This window comes from Rhinoraja longicauda, chromosome 8 (assembly GCF_053455715.1).
Source record: "Rhinoraja longicauda isolate Sanriku21f chromosome 8, sRhiLon1.1, whole genome shotgun sequence".
Classification (NCBI taxonomy): domain Eukaryota; kingdom Metazoa; phylum Chordata; class Chondrichthyes; order Rajiformes; family Arhynchobatidae; genus Rhinoraja; species Rhinoraja longicauda.
In genome coordinates this window covers 7,874,505-7,892,501 of record NC_135960.1, presented here as the reverse complement: position 1 = coordinate 7,892,501, position 17,997 = coordinate 7,874,505, and the positions used below count along the sequence as shown (strand labels likewise).

General features: G+C 49.6%; 1 protein-coding gene across 1 annotated transcript in view; it reads left to right on the top strand.

Annotated features, from left to right (window-relative positions):
- The window catches only part of LOC144595736 (contactin-associated protein-like 5), a 970,382-nt gene that overhangs the window by 915,398 nt on the left and 36,987 nt on the right, over positions 1–17,997 (top strand). Inside the window, 1 exon segment of the mRNA XM_078403311.1 lies at positions 8,874–9,092. Coding sequence (XP_078259437.1) covers positions 8,874–9,092 — 219 coding nt within the window.

Here is a 17,997-nt window from a genome sequence, read left to right as displayed (position 1 = left end):
TCCCAATGTTGGGGGAGTCCAGAACAAGGGGCCACAGTTTGAGAATAAGGGGTAGGCCATTTAGAACGGAGATGAGGAAGAACTTTTTCAGTCAGAGGGTGGTGAAGGTGTGGAATTCTCTGCCTCAGAAGGCAGTGGAGGCCAGTTCGTTGGATGCTTTCAAGAGAGAGCTGGATAGAGCTCTTAAGGATAGCGGAGTGAGGGGGTATGGGGAGAAGGCAGGAACGGGGTACTGATTGATAGTGATCAGCCATGATCGCATTGAATGGCGGTGCTGGCTCGAAGGGCTGAATGGCCTACTCCTGCACCTATTGTCTATTGTCTATTGTCTATAATCTCCTCACCCGACTTGAAACCTCCCTTAACATCACCGGCACAGCCCTATCCTGGTTCAAATCTTACCTCTCTGACAGACACCAGTTCATCTCCATTAACAACTGTAAATCCCCCACCGCTCCTCTCCCCCAAGGTGTCCCCCAAGGCTCAGTCCTTGGCCCCCTCCTCTTCATCCTCTACCTGTTCCCCCTTGGTCAATTAATCCGCCGTCATGGTCTCAACTTCCACTGCTTCGCCGATGATATCCAGCTCCTCATCTCCACCAAGTCAATTTCCCCCACCACACACTCTACACTGACAAACTGCATCACTGAAATAAAATCTTGGCTTCAATCAAACTTCCTCAAACTCAATTGCAACAAATCTGAAATCATCATCATTGGTCCAAAAACGCTCACCAAATCCACCCAAAACTACATCCTCAACATTGATGGTCTCCCAGTATCCACCTCACCTCACATCCGGAATCTTGGAATCATCCTTGATCAAACCCTTTCCTTCGACAAACACATCAAACACATCACAAAGACAGCCTTCTTCCACCTCAAAAACATTGCCCGTCTCCGTCCATCCCTCTCCTCCACAGCTGCAGAAACCCTCATCCACGCCTTCATCACCTCCCGTCTGGACTACTGCAACAGCCTCCTCTATGGCGCACCCTCAAAAATCATCAATAAACTTCAATACATTCAAAACTCCGCTGCCCGCTACTCACACACACCTCGATCCGTGACCATATCACCCCCGTCCTTTATAAACTCCACTGGCTCACCATCCCCCAGAGAATCCTCCTCATAACATACAAAGCCCTCCATAACCTGGCCCCATCCTACCTGACCGACCTTCTCCACAGGCACACTCCCACCTGCACCCTCCGCTCTGCCGCTGCCAATCTCCTATCCCCCCACATCCGGACCAAACTCAGATCCTGGGGGGACAGGGCTTTCTCCATCGCTGCTCCCACCCTATGGAACTCACTACCCCAAACCGTTAGAGACTCCTCCACACTCACCACATTCAAAACATCACTGAAGTCTCACCTGTTCAGTACTGCCTTCAACCACTGAAGGTCACCTCACCTTCTGTCTCCTTTCTCTGTTCATTTATTTATTTACTTATTTATCTATTTATTCATTTCCCTATGTTCTCAAAATCTCTGTAAAGCGTCTTTGAGTATATGAAAAGCGCTATATAAATAAAATGCATTATTATTATTATTATTATTATCTTGTCCATGGTGGGCAGCTCACACAGAACCATCCCAATACTCCCACTACCCTTCCCCTCATGCATCTCTACCATAGTCATACAGTGTCCTTTGGCCCAACGTGCTCAAGCCAACTAACTTGTCCCATCTACACTAGTTCTGCCTGCCCGCGTTTGGCCCATATCCCTCTTAAACCTGTCCTGACCATGTACCTGTCCAAATGGTTTTTTTTCTCTCTCTCTCTCCCTCTCTCTCTCCCTCCCCTCTCTCTCCACCCCCTCTCTCTCTCTCCCCCTCTCTCTCTCCCCTCTCTCCCTTTCTCTCTCTCTCCCCCCTCTCTCTCTTTCTCTCTCTCCCTCTCTCCCTCTCTCTCTCTCCCCCCCTTTTTCTCCCCCTCTCCCCCTCTCTCTCTCTCCCTCTCCCCCTCTCTCTCCCTCCCCCTCTACCCCTCTCTTCCTCCTCTTCTACCCCCTCTCTCTCCATCTCTTTCCCCCTCTCCCTCTCCCTCTCTCTCTCTCTCTCTCTCTCTCTCTCTCTCTCCTCTCTCTCTCTCTCTCTCTCTCTCTCTCTCTCTCTCTCTCTCTCTCTCTCCCTCTCCCCCTTTTCCTCCCTCTCCTCTCCTCTCCCTCTCCTCCTCTCTCTCTCTCTCCCCCTCTCTCTTTATCTCTTTCCCTCTCCCTCTCTCTCTCTCTCACCTCTTCCCCTTTTTCCCCCTCTCCCCCTCTCCCTCTCTCCCTCCCCCTCCTCCCCTCTCTTTCTTTTCTACCCCCTCTCTCTCCCCTCTCTCTCCGCTCTCTCTCCCCCCTCTCTTTCCCCCTCTACCCCTCTCCCCCCCTCTCTCCTCTCTCCCCCCCTCTCTCCCCTCTCTCTCCCCTCTCTCTCCCCTTCTCTCCCTCTCCCCCCCCCCCCTCTCTCCCCTCTCTCTCCCCCTCTCACTCTCAGTAATTCATTGGGATGAGGGGGGGAAACTGGAACACCCGGAGAAAACATTTAAGAGGCTTCTCTCCAGGCACATGTAAGTGCAGGGAATAGAGGGATATGGATCATGTACAGGCAGATGAAATCAGTTCAACTAGTCATCGCGAAAGGACTCCTCCTGCACCTATTGTCTATTGTCTATTGTTATGGGGAGAAGGCAGGAGAATGGGGTTAGGAGGGAAAGATAGATCAGGCCATGATTGAATGGCAGCATCGACTTGATGGGCCAAATGGCCTAATTCTGCTCATATGGCTTACGACCTTATGACCTGCCCCGAATGGGATGGCAGTTGTTAACCTCAACACAATCGCCGAGCTGGCTATGGCAGACCGAGCCTCGGATCCAAAAAGGCAATTAAATTAAACCGTCTAAATTAAACCTTTCAACAGATTGACTCTCAATGCAAAAATCCATCCAAAATGTTAATCTCCAACAGATTCTCAGTGGCCCGTTATGTTTATTGCTTTTCAATATTGTTTCTGCAACTGATTAATCAATAATGAGCTTTTACATATTGATAAACGATTTACCATATTGTAAGATAAATGTCACACTGGTGCAATTGCTGTTGAGAGTCCAGCCTGAGCAGAGGAAATAACTTTGGTGCTTATTCTTTGCATAAGATGTTACTTTTGTTACTTAGACGTGGAGAGGATGTTTTCACTAGTGGGAGAGTCCAGGACCAGAGGGCACAGCCTCGGAATAAAAGGACCTGCCTTCAGAACGGAGATGAGGAGGAATTTCTCTAGTCAGAGGGTGGTGGATCTGTGAAATTCATTGTCACAGGCGATGGTGGAGGCAAAGTCAATGGGTATTTTTAAAGCAAAGATTGACCGATTGCCAACTTTTTAACTCCTAAATATGGGGACAAGATGACGTCACCGCCCGTGCCCCACGTGACAATAGGCAAAAGATAATAGGTGCAGGAGGAGGCCATTCGGCCCTTCGAGCCAGCACCGCCATTCAATGTGATCATGGCTGATCATTCTCAATCAGTATCCCGTTCCTGCCTTCTCCCATACCCCCTGACCCCGCTATCCTTAAGAGCTCTATCCAGCTCTCTCTTGAATGCATTCAGAGAATTGGCCTCCACTGCCTTCTGAGGCAGAGAATTTCACAGATTCACAACTCTCTGACTGAAAAAGTTTTTCCTCATCTCAGTTCTAAATGGCCTAACCTTATTCTTAAACTGTGGCCCCTTGTTCTGGACTCCCCCAACATTGGGAACATGTTTCCTGCCTCTAATGTGTCCAACCCCTTAATATCTTATACGTTTCGATAAGATCTCTTCTCATCCTTCTAAATTCCAGTGTATACAAGCCTAGTCACCCAGCCAGCGGCCACGTGCTCCCACTCCACCAATGGCACAAGTGTGCCCGTTGGGCCCGTCCTCGAAGGGTTTCCATTGTAACCGGGAGGGGAGTGGGGGGGAGGGAAGGGGGGAGGGAGGGAGGAGGGAGTTGTGGAGTGGGGAGTGGAGGGGGCCAGGATCCTCCATGAGGCGAACACACTGCGGCCCCGCTCCCCGAACACACTCGGCCCCGCTCCCCGAACACACTCGGCCCCGCTCCCCAAACTCCGTTAACGTTAACGAGCTCCTACAGTATCGGGGCCCACAGCGGCCCGCGGGCCGAATACGGGACAAGGGCTGTCCCATACGGGACAAGCAAATTTAGCCCAAAATACGGGATGTCCCGGCTAATACGGGACAGTTGGCAACCCTATTAGTAAGGGGTGTCGGGGTTATGGGGAGGAAGGTGTACAGGTTTGGAGAACATCTGGGCATCTGAAGAAAGGTCCCGACCCAAAACGTCACCTATCCATTTTCTCCAGAGACGCTGCCTTGACCCGTTGAGTCATTTTGTTTCTAAACTAAGCTTAATTACTTATTTTTAATTTATAGGTACTGAGCAGAAACTGGCCCTTTGGCCCACCAAGTCTGCACCGTACTGTGATCCCCGCACATTAACACTGTCCTACAACAGGGACAATTTTTTTACATTCATACCAAGCCAATTAGACTACAAACCTGTGTGTCTTTGGAGCGTGGGAGGAAACCGAAGTTCCCGGAGAAAACCCACGCTGGTCACAGGGAGAACGTACAAACTCCGTACAGACAGCACCCATAGCCAAGATTGAACCCGGGTCATAGATTGACACAGTGTGGAAACAGGCTCTTCGGCCCAACTCGCCCACACCGGCCAACAATGTCCCAGCTACCCTAGTCCCACTTGCCTGCGCTTGGTCCATGTCCCTCCAAACCAGTCCTATCCATGTACCTGTCCAACTGTTTCTTAAACGATGAGATAGTCCCAGCCTCAACTACCTCCTCTGGCAGCTTGATCCATGCACCCACCGCTCTGTGTGTGAAAATGTTGCCCCTCGGATTCCTATTAAATCTTTCCCCCTTCACCTTGAACCTATGTCCTCTGGCCCTCGATTCCCCTACTCTGAACAAGAGACTCTGTGAATCTACCCGATCTATTCCTCTCATGATTTTGTACACGTCTATAAGATCTCCCCTCGACCTCCTGCAAGCCATGGAATAGAGACCCAGCCTACTCAACCTCTCCCTATAGCTCACACCCTCTAGTCCTGGAAACATCCTCGTAAATGTTCTGTAAGGGCTGTAAGGCAGCAACTCTACTGCTGCGCCACCGTGCCGCCCATATGTGCGCCCGCCATATACTCCATACACCCCGGTTTATCAAATTGTTTGAAAGGAAATTGTGCAAGACATTTGTCCTGACATGTTCCGCACTACATCTACACTCAGTCATATCTATTTAAAATTGCAGCTTCTGCAGAACAGACACGGTGATTTAGAAAGAAGAATCGTGACACTAAGATAGATTGGGACCAAAACGTGCCCCTAGTTCCCATCACTATTTAAAATTGACACACACATTTGGACAAGATTGGCACCTTTAATTTCACTGACCTGTGTGTGACATTTCACAGTGCACACCAGATTAAATCCAATAAACTTTAATTAAAAATGGTGACATTTTCCACCTTCCCACAAACAATAGGCCACTCTTGTGGCCGACTGATTCATAGTTTGAGGAGAACTAATCTTTCAAAAAGGACTGGCATCTGAGTTGAACTTCTTTGTGGAGAAAAGGAATAGGTGATGTTCAATATAAAACTGTTGGAGGTATCGAGTGGCATCAGTGGAGGGAAAAGGACAGACAACATCGATAGACAATGGAAGTTAGAAGGATGAGAGGGGATCTTATCGAAACATATAAGATTATTAAGGGGTTGGACACGTTAGAGGCAGGAAACATGTTCCCAATGTTGGGGGAGTCCAGAACCAGGGGCCACAGATTAAGAATAAGGGGTAGGCCATTTAGAACGGAGATGAGGAAAAACCTTTTCAGTCAGAGAGTTGTAAATCTGTGGAATTCTCTGCCTCAGAAGGCAGCGGAGGCCAATTCTCTGAATGCGTTCAAGAGAGAGCTGGATAGAGCTCTTAAGGATAGCGGAGTCAGGGGGTATGGGGTGAAGGCAGGAACGGGGTACTGATTGAGAATGATCAGCCATGATCACATTGAATGGTGGTGCTGGCTCGAAGGGCCAAATGGCCTACTCCTGCACCTATTGTCTATTGCCTATTGTCTGTTGTCTATTGACACAAAATGCCCGAGTAACACAGGGAGGACAGGCAGCATCTCTGGAGAGAAGGAATGGGTGACGTTGCGGGCCAAGACCCTTCTTCATTCTGACGGTGGTTTCAAACCATAATTGCTGTCCATTTTCCTCTCCAGATGTTCCCTGACCACTGAGTTCCTCCAGCAGTTTGTCTTTTGTTCAAAATTCCAGCATCTGCAGTCTTTTTTGCCTCCATCTTGCATTGTTGTTACTGGGTGGAAAATAACATCTCGACCTGCGGTTACATCAATCAGCATCGGAACTTTTCTTTATCCGGCTGCAATACTTTAGCTGAGCGCAAGCATCAAGTAATCTTAAAATGGCACTAAATGCAAAGAAATCCCCCACTTGATGGCACAATGGTGTAGCAATTCACACTGGTGCCTAATGGATCCAAGGGCGTGCTTTCGATCCTAACCTTGGGAGCTATCTGAGTCATCCCAGTGACTAAACAGGTTTCAATAGACAATAGACAATAGGTGCCGGAGGAGGCCATTCGGCCCTTCGAGCCAGGACTGCCATTCAATGTGATCATGGCTGATCATTTTCAATCAGTACCCCGTTCCTGCCTTCTCCCCATACCCCCTGACTCCGCTATCCTTAAGAGCTCTATCTAGCTCTCTCTTGAATGCATTCAGAGAATTGGCCTCCACTACCTTCTGAGGCAGAGAATTCCACAGATTCACAACTCTCTGACTGAAAAGGTTTTTCCTCATCTCAGTTCTAAATGGCCTACCCCTTATTCTTCAACTGTGGCCCCTTGTTCTGGACTCCCCCAACATCGGGAACATGTTTCCTGCCTCTAACGTGTCCAACCCCTTAATTATCTTATACGTTTCGATAAAATCTCCTCTCATCCTTCCAAATTCCAGTGTACACAAGCCTAGTCGCTCCAGTCTTTCAACATATGACAGTCCCGCCATTCCGGGAATTAACCTAGTAAACCTACGCTGCACGCCCTCAATAGCAAGAATATCCTTCCTCAAATTTGGAGACCAAAACTGCACACAGTACTCCAGGTGCGGTCTCACTAGGGCCCTGTACAACTGCAGAAGGACCTCTTTGCTCCTATACTCAACTCCTCTTGTTATGAAGGCCAACATTCCATTGGCTTTCTTCACTGCCTGCTGTACCTGCATGCTTCCTTTCAGTGACTGATGCACTAGGACACCCAGATTTTGTTTCCTTTTGGTGCGCTGGCTTCCTGCCGTACCCCAAAGATGTTTGGAGATACAGCGTGGAAACGGGCCCTTCGGCCCACCGAGTCCGCGCCGACCAGCGATCCACACACACTCACACTCTCCTACACACATGAGGGACAATTTACAATTTTGACAAGGCAATTAACCTACAAACCTGCTACGACTTTGGAGTGTGTGAGGAAACCAGAGCTCCCGGAGAAAACCCACGCAGATCACAGAGAGACGTTTCAGACTGAAGAAGGGTCTCGACCCGAAAAGGTCACCCATTATCTCTCTCCAGAGATGCTGCATGACCCGCTGAGTTACTCCAGCATTGTGTGCCCACCTTCGATTTTAACCAGCGTCTGCAGTTTTTTCTCTACAGATCACGGGGTGAACGTGCAAACTCTGCACGGACAGCACCCGTAGTCAGGATTGAACCGGGGTCTCTGGGCCTGTAAGGCAGCAACTCTACCACTGCGCCACCATGCCCTCACTATTCGGTAGCAAGAAAGTTGTGTAGGGAGTTAATTCAGTTTTAGTTGATTGTCACGTGTACCGAGGTACAGTGAAAAGCTTTTGTTGCGTGCTAAGCAGTCAGCAGAAAGACAATGCATGATTACAATCTAACCATTTGGCCCAGTGTAGGTAAATGGCAAATTACTCAAAAGGGGGGGGTGAGGGGGGGGGGGGGTTGCCTAGACCTGTGGGGTAATAAGTTGCCGGGTTACAGGGGGAGTAACCTGAGATGGACTAGAACTGATGAGACTGCTCTAATAGTTGCTGGGATCAATGGCCTCTTTTGTGTTATAATGATGATTTTTCATATTCTCCAGCTTCTATCCAACACACTCTGTTCATATCTCGCTTGGGCAGCTTACAGCCCAGCGGTATGAATATTGATTTCACCAACTTCAACCTGCACCGTACCTCTCTCTCTCCCCATCCCTCCCCCACCCACCCAGGTCGTACCGGCTTCAAAGCCGTCTTGTTGAGTGTCATTGTCTGCAACTCGTTTTCACCTCGCCCACAGCTGACAATGGCCTGCCTCGTAGAAAATAGGTGCAGGAGGAGGCCATTTGGCCCTTTGAGCCAGCGCCGCCATTCATTGTGTCGTGATCATGGCTGATCATCCGCAATCAGTAACCCGTGCCTGCCTTCCCCCCATATCCCATGATTCCGCTAGCCTCTAGACTTCTATCTAACTCTCTTTTAAATCCATCCAGTGAATTGGCCTCCACTGCCTTCTGTGGCAGAGAATTCCACAGATTCACAATTATCTTTTATCGCCGTTACTTTTTTTGCATATATTTTATTCATTTGTGCTATATCTCTCTGTATCACCGTCTACATCTCTTTCGTTTCCCTTTCCCCCAACTCTCAGTCTGAAGAAGAGTCTCGACCCAAAACGTTACCTATTCCTTCTCTCCATAGATGCTGCGTGTCCCGCTGAGTTACTCCAGCATTTTGTGTCTGTACTCAGTTAACGTTCCTGTGTTCTTCCGATATTTTTCAGATACTGCCAGTCTCGACCAGGAGATACTGAACGCTAATACACAGGGTTTCGTTGGCTGCCTCTCTTCAGTTCAGTTCAATTGGATCGCGCCGTTAAAGGTGGGACTGCGACACTTCACCTCTGCCCCAGTGACCATTAAAGGGGACCTGGTCGAATCAGACTGCCGATCTTCAATGATGACGGAACCATTAGCTGTGACCACGGCACTTTCATTTGCAGGTACCTCCACATGAAAAGATCAAGGGAAGGTTGGACGGATAAAGGGGGAGGTGAAGTTGGTGGCTAATTGATCAGACAGATAACTGTGGGTACGGAATCGTGTATGTGAGGATCATGAGCATTTATTTCAAGAGGGCTCGTTGAGGTTCTATAAGATTTAGATTTTTTTTTTAGATTTGGAGATACAGCGCAGAAACAGGCCCTTCGATCCCCGCACACTAACACTATCCTACACCCACTACGGACAATTTTTACATTTACCAAGCCAATTAACCTACGTACCTGTATGTCTTTGGAGTGTGGGAGGAAACCGAAGATCTCGGAGAAAACCCACGCAGGTCACGGGGAGAACGTACAAACTTCGTACAGACAAGCACCCCATGTCGGGATCGAACCTGAGTCTCCGGCGCTGCATTCGCTATAAGGCAGCAACTCTACCGCTGCGCCACCGCGACCGCCCTTTAAGATGTTGGTAAGACCGCATTTAGAATATTGTGAGCAATTTTGGGCACCGTATCTAAAGAAGGGTGTGCTGGCTCTGGAGTGGGTCCAGAGGAGGTTTACAAGAATGATCCCAGGAATGAGGAGATTAACCTATGACGAGCGTTTGTCGGCACTGGGCCTGTACTCGCTGGAGTTTAGAAGAATGAGGGTGGACCGCATTGAAACGTACAGAACAGTGAAAGGCTTGGATAGATAGAGTGGATGTGGAGAGGATGTTTCCACTAGTGGGAAAGTCGAGGACTAGAGGTCATAGCCTCAGAATTAAAGGACGTTCTTTTAGGAAGGAGATGAGGAGATGTGAATCTATGAAATTCTTTCCACAGAAGGCTGTGGAGGCCAAGTCTCCAACAAGCTTTGTTGTCACAAGTTAGATAATGATCTATACTACATTTTGCTTAAGTTTTATCTCTTTTGATGTCTCGTTTTCACACCTTACCCTTCCTTATCTTTGTGTCTCCCTCTCTCCTGACTCCCAGTTTGAAGAAGGGTCTCGACCCGAAACGTCACCCATTCGTTCTCTCCAGAGATGCTACCTGCCCCGCTGAGTTACTCTAGGATTTTGTGTCTATCTTCGGTGTAAACCAGCATCTGGAGTTCCTTCCTATATATTTATTTCAAGGCAAACTGATCAACTTAAGATTTCACAAAGTGCTGGAGTAACTCAGCAGGTCAGGCAGCATCTCTGGAGAGAAGGAATGGGTGACGTTTCAGGTTGAGACCCTTCTTCAGACTGATGTCAGGGGGGCGGGACAAAGGAAGGATATAGGTGGAGACAGGAAGATAGAGGGAGATCTGGGAAGGGGGGGTGGAAGGGAGGGACAGAGGAACTATCTAAAGTTGGATAAGTCAATGTTCATACCACTGGGCTGTAAGCTGCACCACTGTGCCGCCCAATAAAAGGTATTGGCACAAGTAAATGTTGTACTTCGTGGTCCGGTATCTGCACAAAGTAGTCCTTGCAATATCACAACAGTAAAGAGCACATAATACTTGAGGTAATATACTGGCAAAGTAACAGACATGGGGTAAATTAGCAAATTAGGGTAAAGATGCTGTTTTTGAATGAAACAATGTGGAAATAGGCCCTTCAGTCCAACTGGTCCATGCCGATCTGGATGTCTATTTAAGCTAGTCCAGTTTACCTGCTCTCCTCCCATATCCCTCTCAACCTTTCCTATCCATGTACCTAGGGTTGCCAACTGTCCTGTGTTAGCCAGGACATCCCATATCTTGGGCTAAATTGGTTTGTCCCGTATGGGAACGCCCTTGTAACGTATAAGGCCCGGAGGGCGCTGTAGGCCCGGACACTGTAGGCCCGGACACTGTAGGCCCGGGGGGCCGCTGTAGGCCACGGACAGTGTAGGCCCGGACACTGAAGGCCCCGGGGGCCGCTGTAGTCCCGGACACTGTAGGCCCGGACACTGAAGGCCCGGACACTGTAGGCCCTGGGGGGCGCTGTAGGCCAGGACACTGTAGGCCCGGACACTGAAGGCCCCGGGGGCCGCTGTAGACCCGGACACTGTAGGCCCGGACACTGAAGGCCCGGGGGGCGCTGTAGGCCAGGACACTGTAGGCCCGGACACTGTAGGCCCCGGGGGCCGCTGTAGACCCGGACAGTGTAGGCCCGGACACTGAAGGCCCCGGGGGCCGCTGTAGTCCCGGACACTATAGGCCCGGACACTGAAGGCCCGGGGGGCGCTGTAGGCCAGGACACTGTAGGCCCGGACACTGTAGGCCCTGGGGGCCGTGTAGGCCAGGACACTGTAGGCCCGGACACTGAAGGCCCGGGGGGCCGCTGTAGACCCGGACACTGTAGGCCCGGACACTGAAGGCCCGGACACTGTAGGCCCTGGGGGACGCTGTAGGCCAGGACACTGTAGGCCCGGACACTGAAGGCCCGGGGGGGCCGCTGTAGACCCGGACACTGTAGGCCCGGACACTGAATGCCCGGACACTGTAGGCCCTGGGGGGCGCTGTAGGCCAGGACACTGAAGGCCCGGGGGGCCGCTGTAGACCCGGACACTGTAGGCCCGGACACTGAAGGCCCGGGGGCCGCTGTAGTCCTGGACAGTGTAGGCTAATGGAGGGTGCTCGGGGAGCAAGGCCGAGTATGTTCGCCTAACGGAAGTTGCGTAGCAACCCCCCTCTCGGCCCGGGCGGCCACAATTGGTGGAGCGGGAGCACGTGGCCGCTGGCTGGGTGAGGTCACGTGGGGCGCGGGCGGTGACGTCAACCTTTTGTCCCTTATTTTGGAGTTCGAAATTTGGCAACCCCTACATGTACCTGTCTAAGTGTCCTTTTTAACCTTGTAATTGTACCCAGTTCTACAGCCTCCTCTGGCAGGCAGTTTGTTCCGTATATCCACTGCTCCCTGTCTGAAAACTCTATCCTTATCTCAGCATCTTTGGTGATGTTTCGGCTCTGCACCTGTCTTCCCTTTTCAATCTTTCCCCTCTCCCTTTAAATTTACGGCCTCTAGTTTTCCTACCCTTGGAGAAAAGTTGTGACTGTCCAGCCCACGTGTACTCCTCCTGATTGTACATGCCTCTACAAGGTCATCCATTAACTTTATACACTCCAGTGAAAAAGATTGACTGCAGCAACGTGCTACATGGATCATTGCTGGGAGTACAGTCATTTACAATCCATATTTACGGTGTGGATGAAAGGACTGAGAATGTTATAGACAAATGTACTGATGACACAAAGATGGGTGGTTAAGTATGTTTGATTGGAAGGCACAAAGGAAGATTCGGGCGACTGAACCATCCACCCAACAACCAGAGAGCAGTCCTGAGCTACTTAGACGAAGGGATTAAAAGTACCATTAGCAAATTTGCAGATGATACTAAGTTGGGGGGTAGTGTGAATTGTGAGGAAGATGCAATAAGGCTGCAGGGTGACTTGGACAGGTTGTGTGAGTGGGCGGATACATGGCAGATGCAGTTTAATGTAGATAAGTGTGAGGTTATTCACTTTGGAAGTAAGAATAGAAAGGCAGATTATTATCTCAATGGTGTCAAGTTAGGAGGAGGGGGAGTTCAACGAGATCTGGGTGTCCTAGTGCATCAGTCACTGAAAGGAAGCATGCAGGTACAGCAGGCAGTGAAGAAAGCCAATGGAATGTTGGCCTTCATAACAAGAGGAGTTGAGTATAGGAGCAAAGAGGTCCTTCTACAGTTGTACCGGGCCTTGGTGAGACCGCACCTGGAGTACTGTGTGCAGTTTTGGTCTCCAAATTTGAGGAAGGATATTCTTGCTATGGAGGGCGTGCAGCGTAGGTTAACTAGGTTAATTCCCGGAATGGCGGGACTGTCGTATGTTGAAAGGCTGGAGCGATTGGGCTTGTATACACTGGAATTTAGAAGGATGAGGGGGGATCTTATTGAAACATATAAGATAATTAGGGGATTGGACACATTAGAGGCAGGAAACATGTTCCCAATGTTGGGGGAGTCCAGAACAAGGGGCCACAGTTTAAGAATAAGGGGTAGGCCATTTAGAACGGAGATGAGGAAGAACTTTTTCAGTCAGAGAGTGGTGAAGGTGTGGAATTCCCTGCCTCAGAAGGCAGTGGAGGCCAGTTCGTTGGATGCTTTCAAGAGAGAGCTGGATAGAGCTCTTAAGGATAGCGGAATGAGGGGGTATGAGGAGAAGGCAGGAACGGGGTACTGATTGAGAGTGATCAGCCATGATCGCATTGAATGGCGGTGCTGGCTCGAAGGGCTGAATGGCCTACTCCTGCACCTATTGTCTATTGTCTATTGTCTACCTTATTGGAGACCCACACACTATCTTTGATCGGACTTTACTGGCTTTATCTTGCGCTGTGTGAGGACAAAGGACCTGGACTCGGACAGGGTCGTCTGCTGCACTGGGGTTCCGCAGGGAACAGTGCTAGCTCCATTCTTGTTCACCCTGTACACTGCTGACTTCAGGCACAGCTCCGCAGACTCCTATCTACAGAAGTTCTCTGACGACTCTGCCATCGTCGGCCTCATCACGGGCGACGAGGACAGGGCGTACAGAGAACTGATCAAGGAGTTTGTGGACTGGTGCCAGCGGAACCGCCTCCGGATCAACGCGGGGAAAACTAGGGAGATGGTGGTAGATTTCCGCAGGCGCAGCCAGGTCCCCCCGACACCGGTGAACATCCAGGGAATGGACATCGAGAGGGTGGATTCTTATAAGTACCTGGGTGTCTACCTCAACAATAAACTGGACTGGACTGAAAACACCGATGCGCTCTACAGAAAGGGCCAGAGCAGACTTTATCTGCTAAGGAGACTCAGGTCCTTTGGAGTGCAGGGGGCACTCCTAAGGACCTTCTACAACACGGTGGTTGCATCGGCCATTTTCTACGGAGTGGTCTGCTGGAGCAGCAGCATCTCAGCGGCGGAAGGGAAGAGACTCGACAAGCTGGTCAGGAAGGCCAGCTCTGTCCTGGGTTGCCCCCTCGACTCAGTGCAGGTGGTGGGAGAGAGGAGGATGATGGCAAAGCTAACATCGCTGCTGGACAACGACTCCCACCCCATGCAGGACACTGTCACTGCACTGAGTGGCTCCTTCAGTGACAGACTCCTTCACCCCAAGTGCGTGAAGGAGAGATATAGGAGGTTCTTCCTTCCCGCTGCTGTGAGACTGCACAACCAGCACTGCTCCCAGCAGACCAGTCAACAGTAACAGCTAAGAACACACAGAAAACTGATGACAATTTATCCTTGTCTTTACTTTTATTTATAATGAATGATCTCTTGCTATCCACTTTGCTGCTGTAACACTGTAAATTTCCCCGGTGTGGGACGAATAAAGGAATATATTATTATTATTAAACGTTACTCACGTTATTCCCTTTATCATGTATCTGAACACTGAGGATGGCTTGATTGTAATCATGTATTGTCTTTCCGCTGACTAGTTAGCACGCAACAAAAGGTTTTACACTGTACCTCTGTGACAATAAATTAAACTAGTTACAGTTACACTTTAGTTTGTTTTCAAGTGAACTGAGGTACAGCGAAAAACTTTTGTTGCACGCTATCCAGTCAGCGGAAAAACAATGCATAATTACCGTCGAGCCATTTACAGTGTAGATACATGATAAGCAAATAACATTTAGTGCAAGGTTAAGCCGGCAAAGTCCAAACAAGGATAGTCCGAGGGTCACCAAAGAGGTGGATAGTAGTTCAGCGCTGCCCTCTGGTTGCGGTGGGATGGTTCAGTTGCCTGATAACAGCTGGGAGGAAACTGTCCCTGAATCTGGAGGTGTGCGTTTTCACACTTCTGTACCTTTTGCCCGATGGGAGAGGGGAGGAGAGGGAGTGGCCTGGGTGCGACTGGTCCTTGATTATGCTGCTGGCCTTGCCGAGGCAGCGCGAGGTGTAGATGGAGTCAATGGAAGGGAGATTGGTTTGTGTGATGGTCTGGGCTGCGTCCACAATTCTCTGCAACTTCTTGAGGCCTAAACTAAAGTAAAAGAGCCTACAGAGAGATGTAGATAGCGTCGAGCCACGCACAACAGGAAGGACTCAGGCCAGACTCACCTGCTGTTAAACCAGGAACCCGCTCGGACTGGGAAGCCACCGACTCCGGCCCTTGCTTGCCCCTGACGACCAGGAATCAAGGGGGGGGGGGGGGGGGGGAGGGAGGATGGAGGGAGATGGTGGCAGACGCTGAACAAAGGGCCTGGTGAGAAGAACCGGGAAGAACCCATCTTCTGCGCCCCCAAGTCGGCTGCGTGAGGCGATATGGGGAGAAAGCAGGAACGGGGTACTGATTTTGGATGATCAGCCATGATTATATTGAATGGCGGTGCTGGCTCGAAGGGCCAAATGGCCTGTTCCTGCACCTATTTTTTATGGCTTCTAAACCATTGAAACCATTGAATTTCAAAAGACGTGGCAGATGGAATATAATGTGAGAAAATGTGAGCTTTTTACTTTGGACGGAAGATTGTAAAAGGCAAATTATCTATTGAAGTTTCAGTGAAGGTACAAAATATCGCAGTGAAATCAAATCTAAATCACTGTGCATAAAATGCAAAGGGTTGGCATGTAGGTACAGCAATTAATTATGAACATTAATGGATTGCAGAACCTCATAAAAATGAGTTAGGGAAAATCTGATGTCATTTTAAAAGGCACTGGCGAGATGGTACCTGGAGTATTGTAACCAACTTTGATTTTTATATTTTACGACGAATATACTTGCATTAAAGGCAATGCAGAGAAGGTTCATTACGTTTAGGAAAATAACTGCAGATGCTGGTACAAATCGAACGTATCACAAAATGCTGGAGAAACTCAGCGGGTCAGGCAGCATCTCAGGAGAGAAGGAATGGGTGATGTTTCGGGTCGAGACCCTTCTTCAGATTCATTATGTTGATCGCTGGCATGAAGGGGTTCTACTGTATGATTAAGTTTAGTCTATATAGAAACATCGAACATAGAAAATAGGTGCAGGAGGAGGCTATTCGGCCCTTCGAGCCAGCACCGCCATTCATTGTGATCATGGCTGATACACTAATTGGAATATGGAAGGATGAGAGATGATCGTATTGAAATGGAGTAGATTCTCAGGGGAAGTGTAGATGGGGGTATAGTAGATTCAGTAGTGCAGTGGTACAGTTGCTGCGTTATAGCCCCAAAAATCAGGGTTCGATCCTGACTACGGATGCTGTCTGTACGGAGTTTGTCTCATTGTGACCGCGTGGGTTTTCTCAGGGTGCTCTGGTTTCCTCCCACATTCCAAAGGCGTGCTGGTGTGTAGGTTAATGGGCTTCGGTAACAATTGTAAATTGTCCCTCGTGTGTAGGATAGTGCTAGTGTACGAGGTGATCGCTGGTTGGCGTGGACTCGCTGGTGGGCTGAAGGGACTGTATCAGCCCTGTGTCTCTAAAGCCCAGAGACCACCGAGGGGATATTTCTCCTAGTTGAGGTATCTAAAACCAAGTGTCTATTCTCGGAATAAGGGAATTAAATTTTAGAATGAAGTCGAGGGAGTAATTTCTCCTCTCGCAAGGACGTGACACTTGGGAATTCAACATCTCAAAAGTAGAGGTGAGGGAGGGGGGGGGGGGGGGCATTGACATTGACAAGTACTTGAACTGCAAGGGAACAGAGTACGATGGGTAGAAAGTCGCAAAGGGCTACTGAGACCAAGGTTGGATGAGCCATGACTCCAAAGACGTACAGGTATGTAGGTTGATTGGCTGGGTAAATGTAAAAATTGTCCCTAGTGGGTGTAGGATAGTGTTAATGTACGGGGATCGCTGGGCGGCACGGACTTGGTGGGCCGAAAAGGCCTGTTTCCGGCTGTATATATATATGATATGATGATGATGATAAGGAGCTGATTAGTTTAGTTTATTACCACACATACCAAGGTAGAGTGAAAAGCTTTTAGAGATACAGTGCAGAAACAGGGCCTTTCGGCCCACTGGGTCCGCGCCGACCAGCGATCCCCGCACATTGACACTATCCTATACCCACGAAGGACAATTTTTATATTTACCAAGTCAATTAACCTACATACCTGTACGTCTTTGGAGTGTGGGAGGAAACCGAAGATCTTGGGGAGATCGTACAAACTCCGTACAGACAGCACCGGTAGCCGGGATTGAACCCGGATCTCCGGCGCTGCATTCACTGTAAGGCAGCACCTCTACCCCTGCGCCACCGTGCCGTCATGTGCTAGCCAGTCAGCGGAAAAACCATACACGATCACAATCAACCCCCACACAGCGCCATAGTCAGGCCCACAGGAAATTGGAGGAACAGCACCTCATATTTCGCCTGGGCAGCTTGCAGCCCAGCGGTATGAACATTGACTTCTCCAACTTTAGATAGTTCCTCTGTCCCTCTCTTCCCCCCTCCCCCTTCCCAGTTCTCCCACTGTCTTCCTGTCTCCACCTGTATCCTTCCTTTGTCCTGCCCCCCCCTGACATCAGTCTGAAGAAGGGTCTCGGCCCGAAACGTCGCCCATTCCTTCTCTCCTGAGATGCTGCCTGACCTGCTGAGTTACACCAGCATTTTGTGAAATAAATACCTTCGATTTGTACCAGCATCTGCAGTTATTTTCTTACACTCCACAGTGAACAGATACAGGATAAAGGGAATAGTGTTTAGTGAAAGATAAAGTCCAGTAAAGTTCAACTAAAGATTGAGGTAGATGGTCGACCGCTCTCTAGTTCGGTTGCCTGATATCAGCTGGGAAGAAACTGTCCCTGAATCTGGAGGTATGCGTCTTCACACCTCTGTGCCTCTTGCCTGATGGGAGAGTGGAGAAGAAGGTGTTTCCGGGATGAGACTGGTCCTTGATTTTGCTGCTGGCCCTGCCGAGGCAACATGAGGTGTAGACGGAGGCAATGGAAGGGAGGTAGGTTTGTGTGATGGTCTGGGCT